This window comes from Camarhynchus parvulus, chromosome 14, assembly GCF_901933205.1.
Source record: "Camarhynchus parvulus chromosome 14, STF_HiC, whole genome shotgun sequence".
NCBI classification, from domain to species: Eukaryota; Metazoa; Chordata; class Aves; order Passeriformes; family Thraupidae; genus Camarhynchus; species Camarhynchus parvulus.
Genome location: NC_044584.1, coordinates 2,984,100 through 3,007,602, shown reverse-complemented (window position 1 = coordinate 3,007,602; position 23,503 = coordinate 2,984,100). Strand labels below are relative to the sequence as shown.

Here is a 23,503-nt window from a genome sequence, read left to right as displayed (position 1 = left end):
CAAGGACTCATCCTGCTCCTGATCCACTGGGAGTCCAACTGCTCAGACAGCTGGGCTGAGGTCCATCACCCTCTCCTGCTCTGCTGCACGGCTGGAGCCTCGTCCATCCAGCACCTCCAGCCGCCCACGCACCTCCTGAAGGCTCCCATGACTTTGGCAGTGACACCAGCCCCCTCCATCCCTCTTCTCAGGGAATAAGGGGTGATTCAGGAGCTGGGGGCAGCCTGGGGTATGGCCAGGTGCTAGGCTTGCCAGGGACCAGCACAACTTTACCTTGCTTGGAGGAGATGGCTGGGAAGTGGTTAACACTTCGGTAGTGGATTGATTTCTCATGGAAGGAAGGAAGTGTCCTCACACAGAAAAAATGCAGAAATAACAGTGTTGGGGTGGTTGGGTTTTTTTGTTTTGTTTTTATTTTTGTTTTTTAAAATAACTATTCTTTTTTTCCAGCCATCTGTGTCATTTGCAGCTGATGGGAGGGGGGACAATGCTGGATGTGGGGAATCATTTGGGTTTGGGACCAGTACTGCATTTACAGTGTACAAAACAAGGCAGGACATCTGTCCCCAGTGGAGTATTACACAGATCCAGGATTTTTGCATTGTGCTCATATCCAGTGCTATCATCATTACAGATGCACAAAGCAGAGATGCACAATCCTGTGTTCCCTCCTCCTTGCTGCCTTTCTCGTCCGCACCCGCCATGTCTCCCATTGCCCATGGTCCTGCTATTCCCAAATCTCTGAGTGCTTTCCAGCCTCCTCCAGCCTTCTCCCATCCCCTTTCCTGCCCATGGATGCTCTGGGGAAGCTGCAGGCAGGAGCCAAAGGCTGATCCTTCACACCTCTCAAAGCTGGAGATCACCTTCCTGGGCCGAGTGAGGGTCTCCACGCCTGATTCAGGGACAGCCCTCAAAGGCTGGACTCATTCCCCATCCAGAAAAATGCGATCATAGATAGTGTCCTGCCAAGGGCTAGATGTGTGTGGTGCTGCAGCTTACCTCTTTGGTGAGGCTGGCCCCTGGCTGTGCTCCCTGATAGCAGCCAGAGGGTGTTTTTGTCACAGCCCTGTGTCAAACATGCCAGGCTTGTCTGCAGAAGAGGATCTGGGTGCTCTTCTGGTGCTTCCACAGGGACAACTCAAGCTGGAGCAGAGCAGCAGAGCCACTGGCTTGGGAATGGCTGCTGGGAGCATCCCTGGGGAGATCATGGAGGGCAAGAGGCTGCTCCTGCCAAGAGCCAGCCCTGCCAGGAAGATGGAAATGTTGTACTGAGCCTTTGGTTGGGATGTCCTTGGGCACAGTTCTGTCACTCAGACAATGGGCCCTCCCTCATTAGCCCTGGGGTTCCCTGGGTGGGTCTGACTGTGGCCAGTGTGGCTTTGTCAAGAGCTTTTCAACTAAACCTTTAGCCTGACTCCAGCTTTCACCTTCAACAGGTTCCTCCTCTGCCTTTCCAGGTTATTTCCTATGGAGCAATCACCCATGCAGTATGTCCAATCCCATCAAAAGAGGTCATTTGAATTGTTAGTGAATATTCTAATGGAGATGCTGCTCTGTTGGCTTGAGTGAGACAGGATGTGTTTGTGTGCAATGTGTGCAACGTGTGAGGGCTTCAATAAAAAAGGGACCTGGGGAATTTGGCTCTGTTGGAGAGGTCCCAGGTTCCCTGCTCCTGCCCTTGACTTTCGAGGTGGAGAGGAGAGGGGCAGGTGAAAGATGAACCAGAGGAGAGAAAAGAGGGAATTGGAGGAGCAGAGCAGCCCATGTTAATTTTATTATCTATATATAAATGTGAAGGTTTGCATGTGCCAGCTGGAGGTTTGCATGCCAGGTTTGTGGCCAGGAGCAGAGGCAGTGATGACAGGACAGAGAGGGCTGCCAGTGGTCAGGAGAACCTGCTCTGAGAGCAGGGAAGTGAGCACGAGCCCCACTTCTCTGTGCGAGCTGCTCAGGCAATTAATCTGCCTTGCCTTGGGACCCTGGAGCAGAGAAGCAGCAGACTGGTGGCTGTGTCCTGTGATTTACAATACATCTGATAGTTCTAGCCCATTAATAAAGCATGCAGTTGGCCATGAAAGGCACATCTGCCTATTTTAAAGACCATAATAATGGATAAAACTCTGACACATGGATTTCTGTAAGAAAACTAGCACTGTAAATAGCATTCCAAAATTATGTATTCGATCAAATTCAATGGGACAGTTATTGTATGCTAATTAAATACTACTGAACTATTTGACGTTTGGATGGTGAATAGAGACACAATTTCAGAAATGCACAGTCCCTCAGAACACCCACAGACTCCCAAGACTTTACTGTTGTTCCCAGCCTGCAATCCATTCTGATAAGGGGCTGCAGGCAGGGCAGGGATTCGCAGTTCCAGTGCCCTGTCTATGAGGAGCTCTGGCAGCAGGGGGACATGGTTCAGTGCTGGACTTGGCAGTGCTGGGTTGAGGGTTGGACTTGATTATCTTGGAGGGCTTTTCCCATCTTAGCACTTCTATGATTCTCTGACCACAGATGTAATTCACTGTCCAGGTGGGTAATGATGGTGAACAAAGATTCCTCATCCTGTCTCCTGCAATCAGACCAGTGCAGAGCCAAACCTGCTCCACTGCTGCTCTTTGTCCCTGGAGAGAAGGGCTCCACATGCTCCTCACTCCTCTTCCCCCTTCCTGATCAGATTTCCTGACCACACTGCTGTCTGAGACTTCCTTCACTTTAATTCACCTGTGTCTGTTGGTCTGTCTTGTGCCCTCCATGCAGGGCAGACCCATTTCCCCATGGGCCACAAACCAGCAGAGGCACGCCCGGGGTTTGCAGTGGAAAGAGAAGCTGGATAAAAGAAACAGGTCTTGTGCCAGCTCTAAACCGACCTGCTCCAGGTTTGAGGTGTTCCCTGGCAGGGATGGAGAAGCTGGGGGGATTTCCAGGAGTGATGCCATGCTCCATGATCCCACGGGAGACCCTGGTCCGAAATCCTGGGCTGTAGCACATCACCTCTCACCCACCTCCTGCCAGTGGGGTTTCCTCCCCCTCCTCCTCCCCATCCCTTTCCAGAAACAGCCAGACCAGAAGCTGATGAAGCAGAGACAGGCAGACAGAGAGACTTACAAATCTTCACTGATGCCTCACATTATAGCTCAATTCATGAGATCCAAAGAGAATCTTGTTCCACCCAGTCCCTTGGTCTGGGAGTTTTCACATGACCCAGGACTGCCAAGCTCTCTGCACCAGAGCTGAGTATTGATAAATCTTGTGGACACTTTCAAGTCTGCTAAAAAAATGTTCTGAGGTGACAGATCTTAAGCAACACACAGAGCTGAGCGCTGCTCTGCTCTCCACACCCTTTGCCGCTGCAAGGGAAAAGCAGCCACTATCAGTGATAGCTGGATCCAATTTATTAGGCGCTTCGAGGAGACATTCATCAGGCAGGGAGATAAATAATCTTCAGATGGAACAATTAAATTTAATTGCCTGAAGATTATTTGTCTCCTTCCCTGATGATTGTCTCTGCTGAGCGCCTTATAAATTGGATCCAGCTATCAGCAATATTAAAGGCGCTTCCCCTCAGGACTGGCCCAGCTGCCCAGACCAAAACATTGGGCTCAGAATGAACTTTCACTGTTACAGACTGTCACTGTTATCGAAACTGAGGCTGCCTCAAGACTCATGGGTATTTTTTTCCTTGCAGTTAGACGGGGCTGTGTTCAAGGTGTCTGAGTTTTCTGGTCCCTGGTGATGCATTCTGAACTCAGCAGAACTGCTCCAACTCTGGTGGCCCTGTGGCAGTGATGTCCTGCTTGGCAAAGGCTTGAGGAGGGATGTATTGAGGCCCGAGGTGGATCATGCAGGGTTTCAGTGGGCTGGATTTTGTTGTGGCTGCAGAAATGAGGAACTGAAGTTGTGGGGTCCATAGCGCACTATGGAGCAGCGATGGCATTTTGTGCTGGCCATGCTTGTGCTGCCCATGAGAGAAATGGTGACAGAGCCACATCTCAGCCTGAAGAGACCTTCAGGACGTGTGGGCTCACTAATGCCTGCCCAGCCAGTCTGCCAGCTCGAGGGCCAGCACACTGCAGGAGCACAGCTTTTCTATGCAGAGACAGGAGCCAAGGTAGCCACCTTATTCTTGTTACTCCGGTCCAGGACCAAAGCTGGAACCTCTTCAACAGCCCAGAAGCCATCAACTCCCTCCTCTGTATATGTCTGAAGTCTGGAAAATATCTTAAATATGGGAGAGGAAAGGGAGGGGTTTGATCCTCAGCTGGTGTAAATCAACGAAGCTCCATTGACGTTGTTGGACGATTACTGAGACTTATGTCCTCTGACCCCAAAAATTTCTAGGGAGGGAGGTAATGACTGCAGAGCATTCCAGTGTTGCAAGAGATCTTCCTTCAGCCTGGCTTCAGAGGCTCCAGGGGCTGGGAAGCACAGGGATAAGTGTCTGGTGAAAGAAAGGGTGAAGGAAAGCCCCAAGGTACCCAGCTGAGTAGTACCAGCCAGAAGGGAAGCTGGAATCCAGAGACGCTGGGCTGTAGGGACCATACACCATGGGGACATTTCATCCTCCTGCACCTTTCTGAGTGTGGATGGCCCTGGATACAAACACCATGGTGTTCTCAGCCCCTTCTGGGCAGTGGTGGAGTCTAACGCTTCTGGTGCCCAGGGTACCCCAGAGCAGTCGGTGGCTCACCCCACATTGTCCACCCTGCCTGCCTTGGGACAGATTTCAGCTGTTGGCAATTGCCAAGAGGCACGGTAACACACTCTCCACTCCAACACTGCCAATCCCCTGACAGATGAGCTGTGTCCAGGCATCCCCGAGCGAGAGGCAGCATTTGGAGGTGCAGGCCGGGCGCCAGCACTGTGCTCCTTCCTGCGAGCAGCACCGAAAAGACCCTGGAATCAACATGTTTACTGACAGACTCCTGCGCTGTTGGCCTGCTTTTCTAAGGAAATGAAGCTTGTGCAATCACATTGTCTGGGGGTGTCTGTTCCTAATAACTTCTCAGTCCACCAGCCAACTCCAATCCAATTTGTCGGACGGGGAGAGGTCTCAAAATATTGCATGCTGCCCAGTCTCCCTGCAGTGTGCTGGGTCGCAAAATGGGGGTGGAAAACTTGGACCAGGTGAGGAACAGGAGCACCTTTGACACAAAATCATGGAGGAGAGCAGCAGGGTCACAGTTGGTGGCCAGTAGGCAGCCCCAGATCTGTTGGGAAGAGGACCTCTCCATCTGTGGCCAGAGCGGGATGCGCACCCTCAGCTGAGAGAAAATGCACGTTGGGAAGGACGGACGGAGCTGCGGCTCCTCCGGGCACAGAGTCTGCCCGAGCCACGGCTGCCAGAACACCTGGGGCTGAGCGCTGAGCAGCCTCCAGCTCCCCAAAGCACCGGGGCTGAGGGCCCTCAACTGCCAGGGGGCTCCCAGGGGGCAGAAGTGCCTCTTGCACTGGGGATGGACATTTCCAGGAACGGGCCCCTGGCCAAGCAGAGCGGGACCTGCGGCTGCTGGCCATCGCGCTGCATCTTGCTGCAGTCTGGACAGGATCTGGACAGCAGTGCCTTGTTTCTCCTTTGGATGCTGCTTTAATTTGCTGAAGGCATTCAATGGCCCACATGGTCTCTCCAGCTCAGCCCTGCCAGTAACATGAGCTTAACAGAGCTGGAGAGGACTATTTTTTTAAGCGCCTATACAAACATGATTTGTTTTGTAATAACTCTTCTTCTGTTCTGTTTTGAAGGGGATGATGGCTCTGGGATCTGAGGAGCTCCAAGACAGCTCAGAGCAGCTCAAATTCCTCCCCACGTGCTTTCAATTAACATCTTCATTAAACACCCGTTCAAAGCCACTTCCAGCCAGAGGATGACAGCGCAAGAGAGTTTGGCCTTGTGAAGTCACCCAGAATCGATGACAAATCAAAAAGCCTTGGTTTGTCCTGTACCAGCCACACATGCAAATGGGTGATAGCCGCCAACGGAGGGAGTGAGTGTCCTTGTTCAGCTCCTGATCACCACCCAGACCCAAAACCAGCACCCAAGCCATGGGGGGACCTGCTGCCTGTGCACTTGCTGGGAGAGGAATTGGCTGCAGTGGCAAATCACCTCCCCTGGCCTGGCAGCCTGCTCCCACCAGTGCCGAGGGCAGCTCTCCAGTTGACTTCGATGAGACCTGGCCTTCAGTTAACCCAGCAAAGCAAGAAGGTTGGGAAAGACATCTGGAAGGAAACATCACTACAAAATTGTCCAGATTGGTGTTTCTTAGAGACTCTCCATTGTATCATCTCCCTCTAATTTACTTAAACTGTGGGCATCCAGGAATCCCAGCCCCTGGCAGTGTGCAAACTGCCTGTCTGCATGGTCATGAACAGCCTTGTGTCCTCAGGGGTGACCAGAAGGGACCACAGCCTTCTGCTAGCAGAATTCCATCTCTGCTTGCATGGCAGTAATGGCACAAGCTGGCTCTGAGCCAGCCAGTCCCAGACTCGGTACAAATATTTGTATTTCAGCCTGGGGCAAAAAGGTATGTTTCCATTTTCAGTCAAGCCAATGAAACATGGGATTGAAATCCCTGTGAGAGCTTGGGTGCACTGATAATCCACACTGAGTGCTCAGCCTAGACTGCTGACCCCACCACAGGCTCTTCCCCTTTGTTAGGCATCAACAAATCTGAACCCCCTGGTGAAACCTGGCAGCACGGGGTCCCACCGTGCAGGCCCATCCACCTCTCTCTTCCCATGCTCCTTCCTGGTCAGGGTGTGCTGGGCACCACCACCTCACCATGGTGTCTCACTTGGTGCTTGCAACAGCCAAGGTGGCAGGACCAGGCAGCTCCTGTGAGAGGATAAATTGGGAATGGCCAGGGGCTGTCTGCCAGCCTGGGAGGGGGATCCAGAGTCATGTTTTACAGGGATAACAGGGGGACCTTGGAATATTCTCCCTCCCTTGGTTCTGTGCCCAAACACATATGGTAATTGGGGCTGTTCTACTAAATGTCACCCAAGGGACCTATTCTTTAAAGATACCATAGAATCATGGAACCACAGATTGGTTGGGGTTGGAAGGGACCTTAAAGCTCATTTTGTTCCACCCCCTGCCACAGGCAGGGACACCTTCCACTATCCCAGGTTGCTCCAAGCCTTGTCCAGCCTGGCCTCGGGCACTGCCAGGGATCCTGGGGCAGCCACAGCTTCTGTGGGCACCCTGTGCCAGGGCCTCAGCACAGATCCAGATACATGGATCTATAATCAGCAGTTCATTTCCCACATCCTTTAAGATAAATTTAGCAGACTTTGGCACCTGGTTCCAGTTTGCTGGTGACATTGCAGGGCAAACCTTTACAAGAGTGACAATCCAGCATGGACTTCATCTCTGCCGTGCTCCTGTACAGAAACCTCCAACCTGCTGAGCTCTGCACCAGTGGATGGCACCAGGCCAGGTTTGTTCTTAATACAGATCATTTACTGAGTGTGCTGCTCTTGGAGGAGCAGGAACAGCAGTGCTGGGACTGGGAGTAATGAATATCAGAGCACTTTGGGCCTAACGCCTCCCAGTGCTCTGTCCCACCACAACACTTGCCTGTGAACAACAGCACACATTCCAATCCTTTCCAGGACACTTCACCTTTCTCTGCCTCCTTCTCTATGCAGTGTGGCCAGGTGCTCAGTGGGATGGATTTCCACGACCTGACACCCAGGGCATTTATTTTCCAATGTTGAGGCATTTTTGGAAAGCAGCTGTGTTAAGGGAAACCACCGGGAGTCACGTTCACTGATACCAGCATGGTGACAGGTCCTGTTCAACTGCAAGCAGGAGCCAGGACATTGGTTTGCAGAGGGCTCTGTTGTGGTTTGGCTGTGGCTGGCTCCACACAGGGCTTTTGTGGAGAGAGGAATGTGGCTGGGTCCAGAGCAATGTGCACAGCTATTCCTGCCACAGCAAACAGCACCTTGATGGAGGAGCTGAGCAGCCAGGCCCAACCTGAGATGTCCTGGGGGCTGAGACAAGTGGGAGGTGGGGAAACTGATGGATGAGAGGCTGGACATGTGCTCACAGCCCAGAAAGCCAACTGTGTCCTGGGCTACATCTTCACCTCTACAGAGCTGCCTCCAGATCTGGGGTCCTTGGCATAAGGACATGGAACTGCTGGAACAACTCCAGAGGAGGCCATGGAGATGCTATAAAGGCTGGACTCCCTCTGCTTTCGAGCCAGGGTGGGAGAGCTGGGGGGGTTCACAGAGAGAAGGCTCTAGGGAGACCTCAGAGCCCCTTCCAGGGCTTAAAGCGGGTCCAGGAGAGCTGGAGAGGGACTGGGGGCAAGGGATGGAGGGACTGGACAAGGGATAGAGGGGATGTTGGGAAGGAATTGTTCCCTGGGAGGGTGCCCAGAGCAGCTGTGGCTGCCCCTGGATCCCTGGAATTGTCCAGGGTGGACATTGGGGCTTGGAGCTACCTGGGACAGTGGGAGGTGTCCCTGGACATGGCAGGGGGTGGAAGGAGGTGATCTTGCAAGTTCCTTCCAACCCAAATCATTCTGTGAGTCTGTGAAGTCGAGGACTGCAATCCATCCATTTAAAAACTCTCAAAGAAAGAAGAGCAGAATCATATTTTGTTGCTATCTTCATGTGCAGATCAAATTAAACTACTTCAGGACAAGCACATTTGCATCTTCAAATGTTCTTTGAAGTCTGAGACAGCAAAGTGCACACTCAGATTTGAGCATGTGGTTTATGATCTATGGCATTAAGCTTGGGTTTGAGGGAATACTTCATTATCTTAACATATTATCTGTTGCATTTTTCTTTTTTCTTCCCACCAAAAAATGCAATTTTATACATATAGTATAAACGTTCATCAAGGATTTTTGGTTTCAACAGAAGGTATCTTCCAAAATTCTTGAGTTAGAATAAACTTGTAGATAGTCACTGGTTTGTTTCTATGTTTTGGTTTTTCAGTGAAAGTGAGTTTGGTTAAAAAACCACTCTGGTTTGCTTTTCCTTTTAAGTGGAAATAAAATAAAATAATGCACTACTGCTTCCTCATGAATTTGTATCTTTGTATTCTCAGTTCCTGTTTTCACATTTTAGAAGAGGACTTCCCTGTGTCCCAGGAATTTTCTTGGGATGGAAAGAGCTGTTTCCTGCCTGGTCAGTACATGGGTTTGGAGAACCTCAAGCCAAAAAATCCTAGACACACCAAAGTCATCCGGAGCTTTCCGATGTGCTAGTGTTACCTCGACTCTCATCTCCTCCAGACCAAGTGTCTTTGTGGTTGGGAAATTGCAGTCTTGCTCTAAGATCTGTGCTGCCCAGCCTGGTTCCACATGGGAAGTGGTTTTGCCCACAGCGCCCAGAGCAGACCAGTGTGGTTTCCCAGGGAAGACTGGGATCCTGAGCAAAGGCTCCTGGACACGAGCCTCAGGCCAAAGGGGTTTTGCTCAGCAGAGATGCATCTTCTGTGGGCATCTGGGCAGGGGATGGAAAGTGTGGGCACCCTGCAGCCCCTTGATTCACCAGCATGAATCCCATCACACCCCCTTGCAATTACACAGCAACGCCATTCATGAGCTCCACGGGAACAGTCCCTGACACTGCACAGGGGGAACAGAGTTCCTACAGATGGAGAACTAATCAGCTGAGTAATTGCATGTGCTGGGACAGCCCTGGAACTTCCACGCTGTTCTGGATGGCTGGGATGGGTCTTGCTCATGTCCTCACCTCCTGCTTGAGGGGAGAAAGGCTTTCACTGCCTTCAGTGGGGCAGGCTCAGAACATCTAATGTCTGTGGCGATTGCAGCAGCTCCTCAGCCATCCCCTACAACCAGAACAAAGGAGAGAAGAAGGGTCCCAGGCAAAAAAAAAAAAAAAAAAAAAAAAAGGGCAAACTTCAAACTTTGATATCTGATAAACTGAGCAACTCCCTCCCTTTTGGACAGGAGGAAAGCAAATCAGATACTTCAGAATTGACGCCAACAAGCTCCTGATTTTGGGCAGAAAATTCAGTGTCACAATTTGGGTTTATTTCTATGAATTCATACGACATGAGCAGAATACCACTGAGGCCCGGCTCCTCTGGCAATGGAAGTGAACACATTCCCATTACGCTGCATGGAGGTACTCTGGTTTTCCCCTGCTGTGATTCTGGACCTGGGCCTACCTCCAAGTGAAGGGAGAAGACCCGTTTGTCCACTCAGACAGGTTCATACTTTGTTTCACTGTGCCCAGGAGCAAAAACCAACACATTGATCTGCATTTTTGTGCTCTTAGTGATGGAATGACAATGACAGACAAAAAACCTTCCAAAAGTACAAATTATTCTGCAGCATTATCTCTTGGTGCTCCACAGCACCTGGAAGAGTAAAATGTCAGCTGCCTCCAAGGGAAGCTGGGAAATGCATCCCCCTGTGGGGTCCACTGCTGCCCTCAAACCCTGCTTCTTCTCACCTCCCAGATAAGCACTGCTCATACCCACCTCAGCCTGGATGGGATTTTTAAGGACACACATCTCCAGGATGTGGGATTATCCAGGGAGAGCTGGTACCAAACCCAGGGATGGTGTGTGCAGGGTGTTGGGGTGGTGCCAGTGTGTCCAGTGGGACCCAGGCAGGGACAGAGCCTCTGTGCTGGGGCACTGGTGGGACCACAACCCAGTCCTGGGCCCCTCATGACAGGAAAGACATTGAGGGGCTGGAGCGTGTCCAGGGAAGGGGACAGAGCTGGGGAAGGGTCTGAAGCACCAGGAGTGGCTGAGAGAGCTGGAAAGGGGCTCAGTGAGGTGTGTCTGTGCCTGGATACTGGCAGTGCCCATGTCTGGCAGGGCTGGGGACACAGGGACTGCAGGGACAGTGGTGTCTGTGCCAGGTGACACAGCTCTGTGTGTCCCAGCCCTCCAGGATTCTCTCCTGCTTTGTTCATGAAATACTGGAGAAAAGAGATGCTACAAAGCTTCCATGGCAGGAGACAGCAGGGCTGAGCTCAGGCGCTTTGGGGATTCTCCTCCCCAGCCTGTGCCATGGTGCACGTGCCAGAGCGAGTGCCAGGTCCCCGTGGAGAAAACCCCTTCACCAACCCTCTGCACCAGTGCAAGCAGACCCACAGGGCTGACTCTGAATCCTGGTGCTGCCAGGGCTTAGTGCCCTGGCTGCCCCTCACCCAACACCTTGTCACACCACCTCAAAGAGCCACCATGGCTCCCAAAGGCCCAGCACCAAGATGGCAGCCTTAAAAACTGCCACAGACAGAGCCTGCTGCCTTGTCCTTGACTGTGGGGAAGGGCAGGAGAGTGTCTGAAGCTCAACGACCTGTTCAGAAAGAAAACATTGGTATGTGACCATGAAACCATCAAGGGAGAGAAGGAAAATAGGAAAAGAGACAACCACCTTGCAAGTGCCATTCTTCAAGGAATGCTGTACTGTAGGGGCCACAAAGAGGATGAAGGGTCTGGAGCACCTCCTTATGAGGAGAGACTGAGGGGGCTGAGCCTGGTTAGTCTGGAGAAGACTGAGAGGGGATCCCATCAATCCATAAAAATATCTCCAAGGCCAAGAAGATGGTGCCAGAGTCTTTTTAGTGGAGCTCAGCAACAGGAGAAGGAATAATGACCATAAACAAAAACACATGAAGTTCCATCTCAACATTAGGAAGAAGTTCTTTCCAAGGAGGGTGGCAGAGCACTGGAACAGCTGCCCAGGGAGGGTGTGGAGTTTCCCCTCTCTCAAGACATTCAAAACTCACCTGGACACATTCCTGTGTCACCTGCTCAAGTGACCCTGCCTGGGCAGGGGTTTGGACTGCATGATCTCCAGAGGTCCCTTCCAACCCCAAATGTTGTGTCATTCTGTGAGGAGTGTGTTGCATCAGGACATCAAACATCCCCGTATCCCTGGTTGTGGGGCTTCCCACGAAAAAGCTCTTCCACAACTCCTGCTCTTCCCACTTTGCATCCAACTCTGCTCCTACCAGGCCCCAGCTCCTTCTCTCTTCCTCTCCCCAGCAAGGGGAGGAGGTCCCACACTGTTCCCTGCAGCCAGGTGATCCAAGCTGCTGCATGGCCAGAGCAGCTCCTGCAGAAAATCTTTGCAGGGCCAGCGAGACCCTTGCAGAGGCAGAGCTCTGCACAGGGGGTGGGCAGCAGCTCCAGCTGCAGACATCGTGCCAGGCCCACCCCAAAGAGCAGCACCTGGCTTTGGGTCATGGCTCCGTCTCTCTTGATGGAACTGGACTTCTAAGAAAGGAGAACAAATTCTTAAGGAAAAGGGAGGGCTTCTTCCCTTCTGGGGTCAAATAAAAGGGCATCAGGAGTTGCATGGCTCCATGCTGAGGAGCATCAGGGACACAGATGTAGCTTTCTGTACATAGCCCTGATCTAACACTGAATTCACTCTGTGACTTTCAAAAAGGCACTTAGTTTTCCATCAGCTGTGCCTTTCCTCAGGCTCTGAGCATCAGTAGGTGACACATGTAAAGGGAAGGGCCACCCTGCAGCTCCTGCCTCTTTGGGATGTCAATGCCTGTGGATGCCCAATAATGACAAACACCATGGGAACCTCTGCACTCACCAACCCACTTCTTCCTTGACCTGGGGGAGTGGGATTGGTTTTAACTTGAGGCAGAAGACAAGCAAAGGAGAGAGGAGATGGGAGAAGGGCCTTTTACAAGTTCCTTTGTCGCTCGCCTCCATGTCCCGTGGCGGTGCCTGCACTGACGTCAGTGTGGTGCTGGTTGATTGGCACCAGCTGAGGGGCTGGCACAGCATCCTCCCCTCCACAGTGGCTCTGACGTGGGGCAGGAAGGGTTCGTGCTGGGATGTATTCCTGCCTGTGCCACACTGGTGGCCACAAGGCGAGGAATGAGGAACCTCTGTGGAGTGACAGCCGACCCTCATGGCTGCCCCCAGAGCCCCTCCTGCTCCCTGGCACCCAGTGGGGGCTGCTGCCCAGCCCTGGTCCCTCTGTGCCAGGGGAAGGACAGTGAGGTGGCTGCTGCAGGAGCATCAGCATCAGAAGCCTCGCCTGGCCAAGGGGTGCCAGCCTGGCACCTTCCTCACGGTGTTTGTGCCAGCTGTGACACAGCTGTGAGCTCTCGCTGCCATCCCTGCTCCTCTCCAGGTGCTCTTCCCGCAGTGGAGGCTGCAGGACCTGACTTGAGCATCCAGCCCTACAGCTCTGGGGTTTCACCAGCCCATGGAGGTGATGCCTTGGCACGCCCAACCTTATCTTGCTGCCTTACAGAGCAACGAATCCCAGAAGAGCATTTTTGACTAGTACTTTGCTCCCACACGTGATTTGTGTGTTAATGTAACGCTGCACAGCGTGGGAAGCACCCCACTAAACACTCCTGGGAAAGAGGAGCCCAGCCCTTGGAATCAGAGCTGGTTTGGGAGATGGATGATGGAATGCTACGCACCCAGCCACAAGAAGGACAAGTGATATGCAGTCAGCAGCAGCCTTCTTTACTATGGACCACAGGAGATCAGAAAAGTAACCTTGTTAACAGGAGACCTAGTGGCTAACAAAATGTCATGCTGTAGGACGGACTAGAGAAGCACAATCACCAGAACAAAACGGCACCCACGGGGACAGGGAAGCCCAGGGGATTGCAGGAGATGCTCTATAGCAAATCTCTAGTGTGGTATTGACACATCTGTGAGTGCAGGGGGCTGGCTGCATGTGTTCCTTTAGTCTTGGACACAAGTCAAAGGGTCTTCATCTTTACCCAGCTCCAGTGGCTCTGGCACAATGATTATTGACTTTTTTCAGAATAAAAATACTAATATAATTTTGTTCCAAGAACTTTGTGCAAGAATCATTTCTCCAGGTGCAGTGAAAGGAGGGCAGATAGGAAAATGCCCTTCCCAGGGTTGTCCTTGTGGCTCCTGCCCTCTCCTCACTGACACCACAGCTCTCCGCAGCAATCCTCTGTGGCTTTGCCTTCAGTGAATCCCAAACAAGGTTTCAAGGTTTTTCAGAAAAAAAGGGAAAAAAAAAGTATTGCTGCTTCTTCTTGTAATATTTTTCCTCTCTCTCTCCCCCCCGCCCCGTTTCTCCTTAAAAATGTTTACTTTCAAAAATTCCATTCCTGCAGAGATTCCTCCTGAGCTCTGAGGTCTCTGGACTCCACCCTCTTCTTCTCCAGTCAGAAAAACTGAGTCTTGATGTCTCTTTGGTTAAAAAAAAAAATTAAAAAATAGCACAAACAAAGAACACACAACCCAGTATGATCCCATTCCACCCCGCGGACGCCTGATGAGAGGGTGCCTGTGCAAGAAGGAAGCATCAGAGACGAGCTGTCTGCTCTCTGGAAGCCGAGGTCTCTGCTCTGTCCCACCGCTCTCCTCTCTCATACGGTGGTCGCTGGCCCGTACTGGAGCACCAGAGGGGACGTCTCCTTGATGCGGACCAGGAACCGCCCCTCGGGCTGGCTGGTGTGGAGGGACAGGGGCAAGAAGTCATCGGGGAGCCACCGCTCGCTCTCGTTGGCAGCGAACACCAGCCCGAAGTGCTCCAGCTGCTCCTCGCTGTAGCAGACGGCGGCCGCGGCGCCCAGCACATCCCGCGCGATGCCGTTCATCTCCAGCACCACCAGCTTCACCACCTCGCTGGCAGGCGTCTGGCTGCTGATGTGCAGCTGTGGAGAGAGAGATGGCACAGATGGAGAGATGGGAGAGACGGATGGTAAGGGGGAGGAATGAGGAGGAACATGGGCCGGAGGCAGCGAACGGTGGGGAGGAATGGTGAGGGTGGAGGAACAGCTGCCCAGCGGTGCCTGTGAGCAGCAGGCTGGCACAAAGCCATGGGCACACCATGCCGAGGGAATGCCCAAGGGGTGCCCCTGCATGCCAGGGCCCAAACTTATGAACTACTCTTCTGCCTCTACTCCTGTTTCCAAGCCCTTGCCACTCAACCCTTGCATGTGTCACCTACAGCTCTGCTGAGGCTGCCCCACTATCTCCTCACCTGGAGCTGGAGAGGGACAGTCCCTGTCGTGCTCCTGATACCATGGGGGGATCTGTGTGAAGTCCCTCTTGTGAGCAGGGTACAGACCCTCAGACCAGCTGGATCACAACAGCTCTGACAAACTATAAATTTCATCCCGTGCACAAGCTTGGGGTTCTCCCACCACGAGCTACCCTTGCCCTCTGCTTCCCAGGGGACAGCCCTGTGAATCCCAAATCCTGTCAAGAAAATGAGCTCATCAAGGCCCTGGCTGCTAACACCGGGAGCCACTGCTTGGCTTCAAAGTCCCCAAGGCAGGACATCCATCCTCACCCAGGCAAAGCAACACTTCCTTTGGCACATCTATGAGGGCTTGCAGAGCGCCAGGAGTGCTGCCCCGGCAGGGTGGTCCCAGCCCTGGCCCACGTGAGCACTGCCAGCCCTGAGCAGCCGTGGCAGGGCTCAGCCATTCACACCAGCCGAGGAGCTGCCTTTGAACTCGCCTTTCTTCGAGGAGAACATCGTAAAACGCTTTCAAGCAGGCGTGTCCAAAGCTTTGCAACTTCAAAAACCACATGGGCAGCCCGCCAAGTGCTTCAGTTCCATAGAACTCTATGGGCATTCCTCAAATGGAAAATAATCCAGCAAGGCAGAGTTGTCTCTGCTAGGATGTCCCAGCTGGGTGCAGAGACACTGGCTATCAAACCTCCCCAGCAATAAACCAATCGGCCTGTTGGCACTGTTCTTCCTCTGCCATTCCTTTAGGACCCATACCAGTCCATGATTTAATGATTTTCTGCTCCACCATCCTCTGTCCTGGGCACCAGGAATGTCTCAGAAAGGAAACTTCAACAGGGAAAGCATCTCCATGGCTGGGAGCAAAGGAGGCCACAAAGCCAGAGGGGCACCTGCCCAAGATGTGTGTCCTGGGAGATGGTCCTCTATGGGAGACCCCACCTGGAGCAGGTGTGAGTGATCAGAGCTGGTGGTGTCAGCTCTTGGCAGCAAAGCCCTCATGGAAAGGAGTCAGGTCACACAGCTGCTCCAGCATAGTCTGAAGGAGCACGGAAGGAGCTCTGCCTGCTGCCCCAGCTGGAACTGGAGTGGCTTCTGCCACTGGAATTGCCAGAGGCTGGAGACAAAAAGCTCCTGCCCTCCCTCCCCTAATGAGGAAGGCTGGAGCAGAGACCACACACCCGGGAAGGGGAGGCTGTAGGAGGAGCATGGCCAGGGCAGGGGTGACAGCTGAATTTTGGCCTGGAAGTATGATGTGTTTGAACACATCATCACATCGGGATGTGGCAAAGACACCATCTTAAACAATGGATTCAGTTATTTTATCAGTAGCTCAGATATATCAAGGAAGATTTGGATTTTTGCTAATATACTCATCTGCCATTTTGGTTTTTTCTCCCCTATTAGAACACTCAGGTTTTTCTTCTCTCTTATTTTAAACAAAAAAAAACCCAAAACAAACAAACAAAAAAACCCCAAAAACAAACAAACAAAAAAAAAACCACCAAAAAAACCAAAAACAAAAGAAAAAAAAACCAAAAATGTGTCCTTTGCTCTCCCTGCCCACACTGGGAGGCACCAAGCTACTGTCACCTGCTGAACCACAGACCAAGAGCTGAACTTTAGCCCCACTGCCTTGTCCCCAAAATTCACTACGTATGGCCCTGGCTCATCCTTCTGCAGCAGCAGCCATCGCTCCTGCAGAGACACTCTGTCCTAGCAGGAGCCTCATCTACAGCAGGGACACAGGGACTCAGGGAGTCAGGGCAGGAGTGCTGCGGACCTCACGCCTGGGATGGTGAAGGATGGGGAGGGCAGTGCCAGGTGTGGGGCACAGGAGCCCTGCTGCCTCTGTCCCCATCCTGCCAGCCCTGTCCCTCTGGGCACAGCAGAGCCGCTCTGCCACCCGTGACAGGCTCAGGTACCTTGACACTGGTCTCTTTGGAGAGTCCTGTTTCGTACTGAGGGCAGACCCTCAAGGTGACAGAGCCCGGCTTCTTCCCTTGGTCGGCCAAGGCCCCGGGCTGCTCTGGCTGCTGCTCGGGCAAGTCCTGAGTCCACTCATCGGAGCCCCGGCGGCCCCGGCGGCGCTCGGGGCTGGGTGCGGAGCCAGGCCCCAGCCGGAGCTGCCCGCAGGGGCCCGGGCTCCTGCTCTCGGCCGGGGAGCTGTCCACGGAGCCGGGGCAGGACTTCCTCGGGGCAGGGCAGTGGGGCTTGGGGAAGTCCAGGCTGCTGGTCCGGACGCAGTACGCCTGTCGCTTCTCCGTGATGCGCAGCAGCTCGATCTGCCGGCTGGGCAGGACAAAGTCACTGTCATAGAGCTTGGCCGGTGGCCGGGGCTCCTCGGGCAGGGGTGGCACTGCGGGTGGGGCCTTGAGCTCGTGGCTCTGCAGGACGTCGGGGCACTGTCCCGCAGGGTGCGGGCCGCCCTCCGGCTGCAGCACTCGGGCCCTGAGGTGGAGCACACCAGGTCCAGCTCCTTTGGGCTCTGCGCCCGGCTGGAGTCGTAGTCGCTGTCGGTGGCCAGGAACACCTCTGAGGAGCCCTCCTCGTCCGACAGGCCGTGCAAGTCTGCCAGGGGGAAGAGAAGCAAAGAGCGGCTCAGCCTGAGTGCGGAATCCCTGCTGAGGTGGAATCCAGGGAAGCCTCTGGGTTTCACCCCCTTGTGCCACACCTGAGCTGCTCGCACGGCACAGGCAGGGTGGGTCTGCCCTGCGCGTCCAGGCTCCAGCCCTGCCGGCACCTCGGGCACAGCCACCCCGACCCACCGAGCCCGGGCAGCCCCTGAGCCCCCAGGCAGGAGCTCGGGTCCCTACCGGAGTTGAGCTTGCAGCTGGTCTCTGGTGAGAGCACTGGCGATGGAAGGTAGTCAAGGTGGGACGAGGAGGATCGGGTTTTCTCCTTCACTGTTCCCCCGGCCTCACTGAGGAAGCCACTGAGAGAGATCCCACAGGAGGGCTGCTTGTAGCGGGCGTGCTGCAGGACATCCATGATCCAGCGCATCTCTCGCCAGATCTCCTCCATTTGCTGCCAACAGAGGAAACGGAGGAGCCCTTTCACACAGCAAATGACAGCAAGAAAGTCCCATGGCAAAACACGGAGTCTGTACACACATACACACATCTCCCCAGAGCTCTGGGGGAATCCCTGAGCTGGGAAACGCAAAGAAAGTGCTCTCAGGCAGGAGGAGGATGCAGCTGCTGGTTCAGCAGGGGTGCTGGGGACAGGAGTAGTGTGGGATGCTCTTTTGCAAGTCCATCCTAAAATGCACTTGCAGGCCTTTTTCTAGCAAGGAGGGCATGTGCACTTTGGGTGTCTCCTTGAGATTTGCAATGTGATCATTGCAGTAAGAAGTTGCTTGATAAAGCAACTGCAGCCCGGAGAGGAGAAGGCTCCAGGGACACCTCAGAGCCCCTTCCAGGGCTTAAAGGGGCTCCAGGAGAGCTGGAAAGGGAACTGGTACAAGGGATGGAGGGATGGGACAAGGGTCTGTAGTGACAGGACAAGGGTGAATGGCTTCCCACTGCCAGGGGGCAGGATTAGATGGCATACTGGGAAGGAATTGTTCCTTGTGAGGGGAGGCCCTGGCACAGGGTGCCCAGAGAAGCTGTGGCTGCCACTGGATCCCTGGAAGTGTGCAAGGCCGGGCTGAACATGGCTTGGAAACGGGGAAAGTGGAAGGTGGAACTGGATGAGGTTTAATATCTATTCCAACCCAAACCATTTCATGAATCTATGAAAGACCAGCCTGCTGCTACCCATCAGCAACATCAGAGAAATACCCCAAAGCTACCAAGACCAGGGAACAGCCTGGGTGCAGATGCTGCAGCCTGAGTCCTGCCAGGTCAGGGGCACTGTCGAGCCTCCTCCCACCCCGTACCTGGATGTAGTCCTGAACCTGCTGGTGCCTCTGCTTGGCGGTGGCGAGCTCGGCATCGGAGAAAGCCTCCCTGAGGCTCTGCTGGGACAGGAGTGACTCCAGCTCCAGCAGGGCGGACACCTGGCAGTACTGTGTGATGAACTCCCGGCTGTACGTGAAGAAGTGGACTGGGAGAGGAAACAAGAGAGGGGGGGATGAAAAACATGAGGTCCCATGCTGTGGATGCCCCACAGCCTCCTCCCTATCACCCAAGATGAGGAGGCAACACTGTCCATTAGTCCACCTGGACAGTGCTCAGTACATTCCTGCATGCCTTCCCCCAGGGAGGGAGGGAACTCTAGGCACCCCACTGCCCAGTCCAGCTCTCAGGAGGCCTCAGAGGACAAGGGGACCAGCAGAGTTGGGTTTTGGCATTCCCTCTCCTCACCCAGCTCAAAGATCTGCAGCGGCAGTGTAAGAAAGCCAGAGCGAGGGGTGTAGGGGTTGTTCTGGCCTGGAGCAGTGCAGACGTCGTCTGATGGAGGCAGCAGCAGCAGGAAGGAGACCTGATCCCCAAAGTCCAGCACCTCTTGGCTGTACAGACGGAAGTCTTTGGCCTGCAAGAAGATAGTGCAGGTAACAGCTGCACACATCACCTGGTGGGGCCTCTGCCCAGTCCTCATGCACGGAGTGGTCCTCAGGGATCACCTGCAGCCAGGGGACACTGCACCTTCAGCACATAACCAGAGGCTCCTTGCTTCTGGCATAATCTGCATAATCTCATCACTTCTTCTCTAATTTTTCCTAAAAGTTTCAAAACTTCTGGTCAAAGTCACCATGCCAGGGTGTTGAAAACGTGCCACCAGTGGTGGTTCAGCGATGAGCAGGGAGGTGCCCTCCCAGCTGCCCAGCCAGAAGCACATACCTGTCACTGGGGCTGCTGGGTTGCTTCCCAGCAAACACTTGGCATGATGGAAGAAAGTTTCTCCCCATGCAGTCTGGCCCCAGGGGCTGCATCTCCAGCCCAGCACAGGCCAGGGACCAGCCTGCTTTGGAGGGGCAGAGTTGGGCTGGTCTCGTGCTGCCCAGGACCAAACCACTGGCAGCAGTAACAACCCAGATTTGCTGTTGTTCCTTTGGGGGTACAGTGTGGGAAGGACAAACAGCTCCTGTGGACACTGTCCCTGGGCAGGGCAGACTCACCGCTCACCTTTTGTTTGCACAGCACTAAAGTCTGGGTGCTCCAGCCTCACAAAGAGAGCCAGACATGCAGTTCCCCACAGTGCTGCAACCACCAGCACTGTGCTCACAGCCCCATCCCCTCCCTCTGCCCAGGCCTTGGCTCCTGCCTCTACCTCTTGCAGTGGGATGTTCACCAGGGTCATCAGCTCCTTGATGGCCACTTGGAGCTCCTGAAACAAGGGGTTCTGGGACCTGTCAGTCTCTGGCTCTGTGGGAACAGGCTCCTCCACGCTGGCCATCTTCTGCAGCCACTCCCACTCCTCTCTGCAGAAGGCCAGAGACAGACAGGTGAAGACAGGTGAAGGAGGGAGCAGTTTGGGTGGACATGGATACAATTTCTCAGAGAGCCGTGTTTGCTTGGCTGCTCCTCTCCCAGACAGTGCAGCATCCCCAGAGGTTTGGGAGAGGGGGAGGTAGAGAGGGAACTTGGTTTGCTCTAGGCTGAATCAGAAGCACAGAATATGCTGAGCTGGATGGGACCCACAAGGATTGTCGAGTTCAGCCCTGACCCCACCCAGGACACCCTAAGAACCTCACCCTATGCCTGAGAGCGCTGCACAGCAGGGACAGGAGGGAATATTACACTGCTGCTCAAGCAGGAGGTGATGGATGCTGTTAGCCTGGGTGGGACCCTGGCTGAGCAGCCCTGCAAATCCCACCTGGAGATGTTGGGGTTGGAGCGGATCTTGACGTGGCACAGGATGTTGGGGAGCTGCTCTGGCACCAGCACTCGGATCTGATCCACGGCACTGCACAGCTTCAAGTAGCCCAGGTAGAGGCCCGGGGAGAGGGCATGGCTGCTCCGCTGGTGATAAGCCAGCTTGTCCTGGGAACAAAGACACTGCTGGACCAGGCAAGTCCTCACAGCAGGGCTTGTGCTGATGCTGTAGCACAGCCAGTCCAGCTGGAGAAGGGCAGCGGCACAAGAAGACAAGCCGGTGCTGCCAGGTCCAGTCTGGCACCATCTGGATGCCTCCCCTTGAAACAACAGGATTTTTGGAGGCTGGCTGGGCTCTGCTCCCCCTCTGCTGTGACCTTTCCAGGCCGAGGGGGAGCAGGGAGCACTGGTGTTTCCCAGGGGAGCCCCAGCACAGACCTGCAGGGAGATGAGCAGTGTGTCCAGGGCAGTGGGCTCCTCGGGGGAGGACACGGACTTGCGGCTGCTCTGCAGCTTGCAGATGGGCACCCAGCGGACGCTCTCGAAGGTCTGGTTGGTCTTCACCTCCTTCAGGGTGACGATGAGGATGTTGCCCTGTTTGTCTTTGATGGGCTCAAAGAAGACCTGCCCCAGGTCCTGGATGCCCAGCAGCCCCTGTGTGACAGGGTGGGAAGGCAGGAGAAAGCAGAGGGTCAGGGGACATCCCAGAGGCATGGTGGGTCTGGGCAGCTGAGATGTGCCTGCAGCTGCCTGCTGGAAACCAGTCTGCCCAGAAAAGCACCCTGATGGCACCCAGCCCCTCTGCAGGAGACTGCCATGACACCTGGCACCTCACTGTCCCACGGCCGGAGTCCTGCCAGGCGGGACGAGGCAGGGACACGCAGTCATGGCCAGCAGATCCTGGGTTTATCTGACTGTGGTACATCTGCATGCTGCTTCCAAGGGAGCTCAGCCTCCAGCATCCCACATAAAGTGTTTGTTCCCCCCCAGGCTGACCCTCACCTGCATCTGCGAGATGGCCAGCAGCATCTTGAAGCGCGTCTGCAGGATGCAGGAGCAGGAGGACTGGGACACGGTGACACACTGCCGCAGCCACAGGATCTCGTCCCACATGCATGACACCTGCACACACCACAGCATCACTGCTGCTGCAGCTGGGCACACCAGGGAGTTCTGGGGAAGTTGTTTGCCTCTCTCAGCTGGGTTAGGAATGTGCATGGGCATGCAGCACCTCTCAGCAGGGGTGCAAACCAATCCCTGTGCCACAGGCACTGAGATGCCTCCAGAGCCTGCACCCGAGGGCAGCCCTGAGCCATGTCCACTCAGACACCCATCTTCATCTACGACTGAAACCTTAAGCTTGAATACAAGTTGGCCAGCGTGGGGAGGGAGAAGAAAGCACTCTTCATCAGTAGATAAGTGTCACTATAGGACACGAAAGAACACAAGCACACTGCCATTCTCAAGGTGAAGGAAGAAAAGGGCAGTTTATTTTCTGACTCTAACATTTATAGTTTTCTAAAAGTGACAGTGGATTGGAGGGTGACAGTGACACCTCTCCAATCACACTGGACAAACTAACAGTCTATCAATTTTCTTTTCTTCCATAAAGGAAGACAAAACAATAGGTTATTTACAGAAAGTGTGTAATAAAGTTTACTACAAGAATGTCAACATCAGAAAGCTTAGAAAATCTTAAAAACCAGGGTGACAGATAAGCATCACCCAGCAAATTATTTTGGCCCTGAGCTGCCCACATGCCCTTTCCCTAAGTCTGCTGACATCAGAGGAGCTGGCAGCTGCTCCCTGTGCATCCTACAGCAGAGGCAGAGGTGCCATGGCAGGATGCTGAGGGGAAGCAGTTCAACAGACACTGACATCCCTGTGGAAAGGCAGTGCCACCCACCCTGGCACACAGCCTGCTCAGTGTTGCTCTGGTCTGTCACCCATCTTTGGGCTTCCAGGGGTTGGGATGAAGTGCTATTCCATGGAAATTTCCTGTCTGTGCTGAACCCCAGCAAGAAGCAAGTCCACGGGCTGCCTGCACTGCCAAGCCCCAGTGTCCAGGCTGGAGGAGCAGAAGTGTTGCCTGATGCCTGCCTGGGTCACCTTGGCACTCCTGGCCCTCTGCCCAAGCACAGGGTCCCTCAGCCACCCACCTTGGTGAGCCAGAGGAAATCCTGCATGAGCAGGCAGGAGTAGGTGTCATCAATCTCTACCACGGGGATCTGGTCCTCGTGGGTGACCAGGATGTTGTCATCCTTGTAGAAGATGGCTGTCAGGTAGAGGCCCCTGCATGGGAGAGAAGAGAGACTTCAGTGCCACCCCAGCTGCCAGCTCCATCTCCCAAAGGGTCTCTCTCCTGAGAGAAGAGGAGATGTCCCAGTCCCCACTTCTCTCCAACAGCCCATGGCAGAAGAGGCTAGTGGCTGGTATGGGAGCAGGAACAGGAACCCAACGTGTCCCAGAGATACCATGGCCCATTACCCTGCAGAGATGGGCCACGCTGTGCAGGGACCACTCTGGGTCTGGACAAGGTGGGGTGCCAGGTGAGCCCCAGAGGTGATGCAGGGATCTGGGCACCAGCACAGCTTGGCTGGTCCAAACAGAGACACCAAGAGAACCTCTGATCTCTGGGCCATGGGACTCATCTCCACTGACACCACCAGCTCACTCCCGGGGCAGACCCTGCTCTGAGCACCCCCAGCCCCCAACGTGCAGGCACAGCTCTGAGGATGGGCAGCTCTGCAGTCCTGCTGGGACAGGGGCTCTCACCATCCCCGTGCACCAGCC

At 54.2% G+C, this 23,503-nt stretch overlaps 1 protein-coding gene across 1 annotated transcript in view; it reads right to left on the bottom strand.

Annotated features, from left to right (window-relative positions):
• Positions 1 to 13,432: 13,432 nt before the first annotated feature.
• Positions 13,433 to 23,503, bottom strand: part of LOC115909321 (ankyrin repeat and fibronectin type-III domain-containing protein 1-like) — a 192,523-nt gene continuing 182,452 nt past the window's right edge. Inside the window, 11 exon segments of the mRNA XM_030958540.1 lie at positions 13,433 to 14,628; positions 16,877 to 17,364; positions 17,367 to 17,522; positions 17,768 to 17,978; positions 18,832 to 18,998; positions 19,259 to 19,427; positions 20,166 to 20,316; positions 20,712 to 20,878; positions 21,149 to 21,364; positions 21,713 to 21,832; positions 22,870 to 23,002. Of these exon segments, the coding sequence (XP_030814400.1) occupies positions 14,341 to 14,628; positions 16,877 to 17,364; positions 17,367 to 17,522; positions 17,768 to 17,978; positions 18,832 to 18,998; positions 19,259 to 19,427; positions 20,166 to 20,316; positions 20,712 to 20,878; positions 21,149 to 21,364; positions 21,713 to 21,832; positions 22,870 to 23,002 (2,266 nt within the window). The 3' untranslated portion in view covers positions 13,433 to 14,340.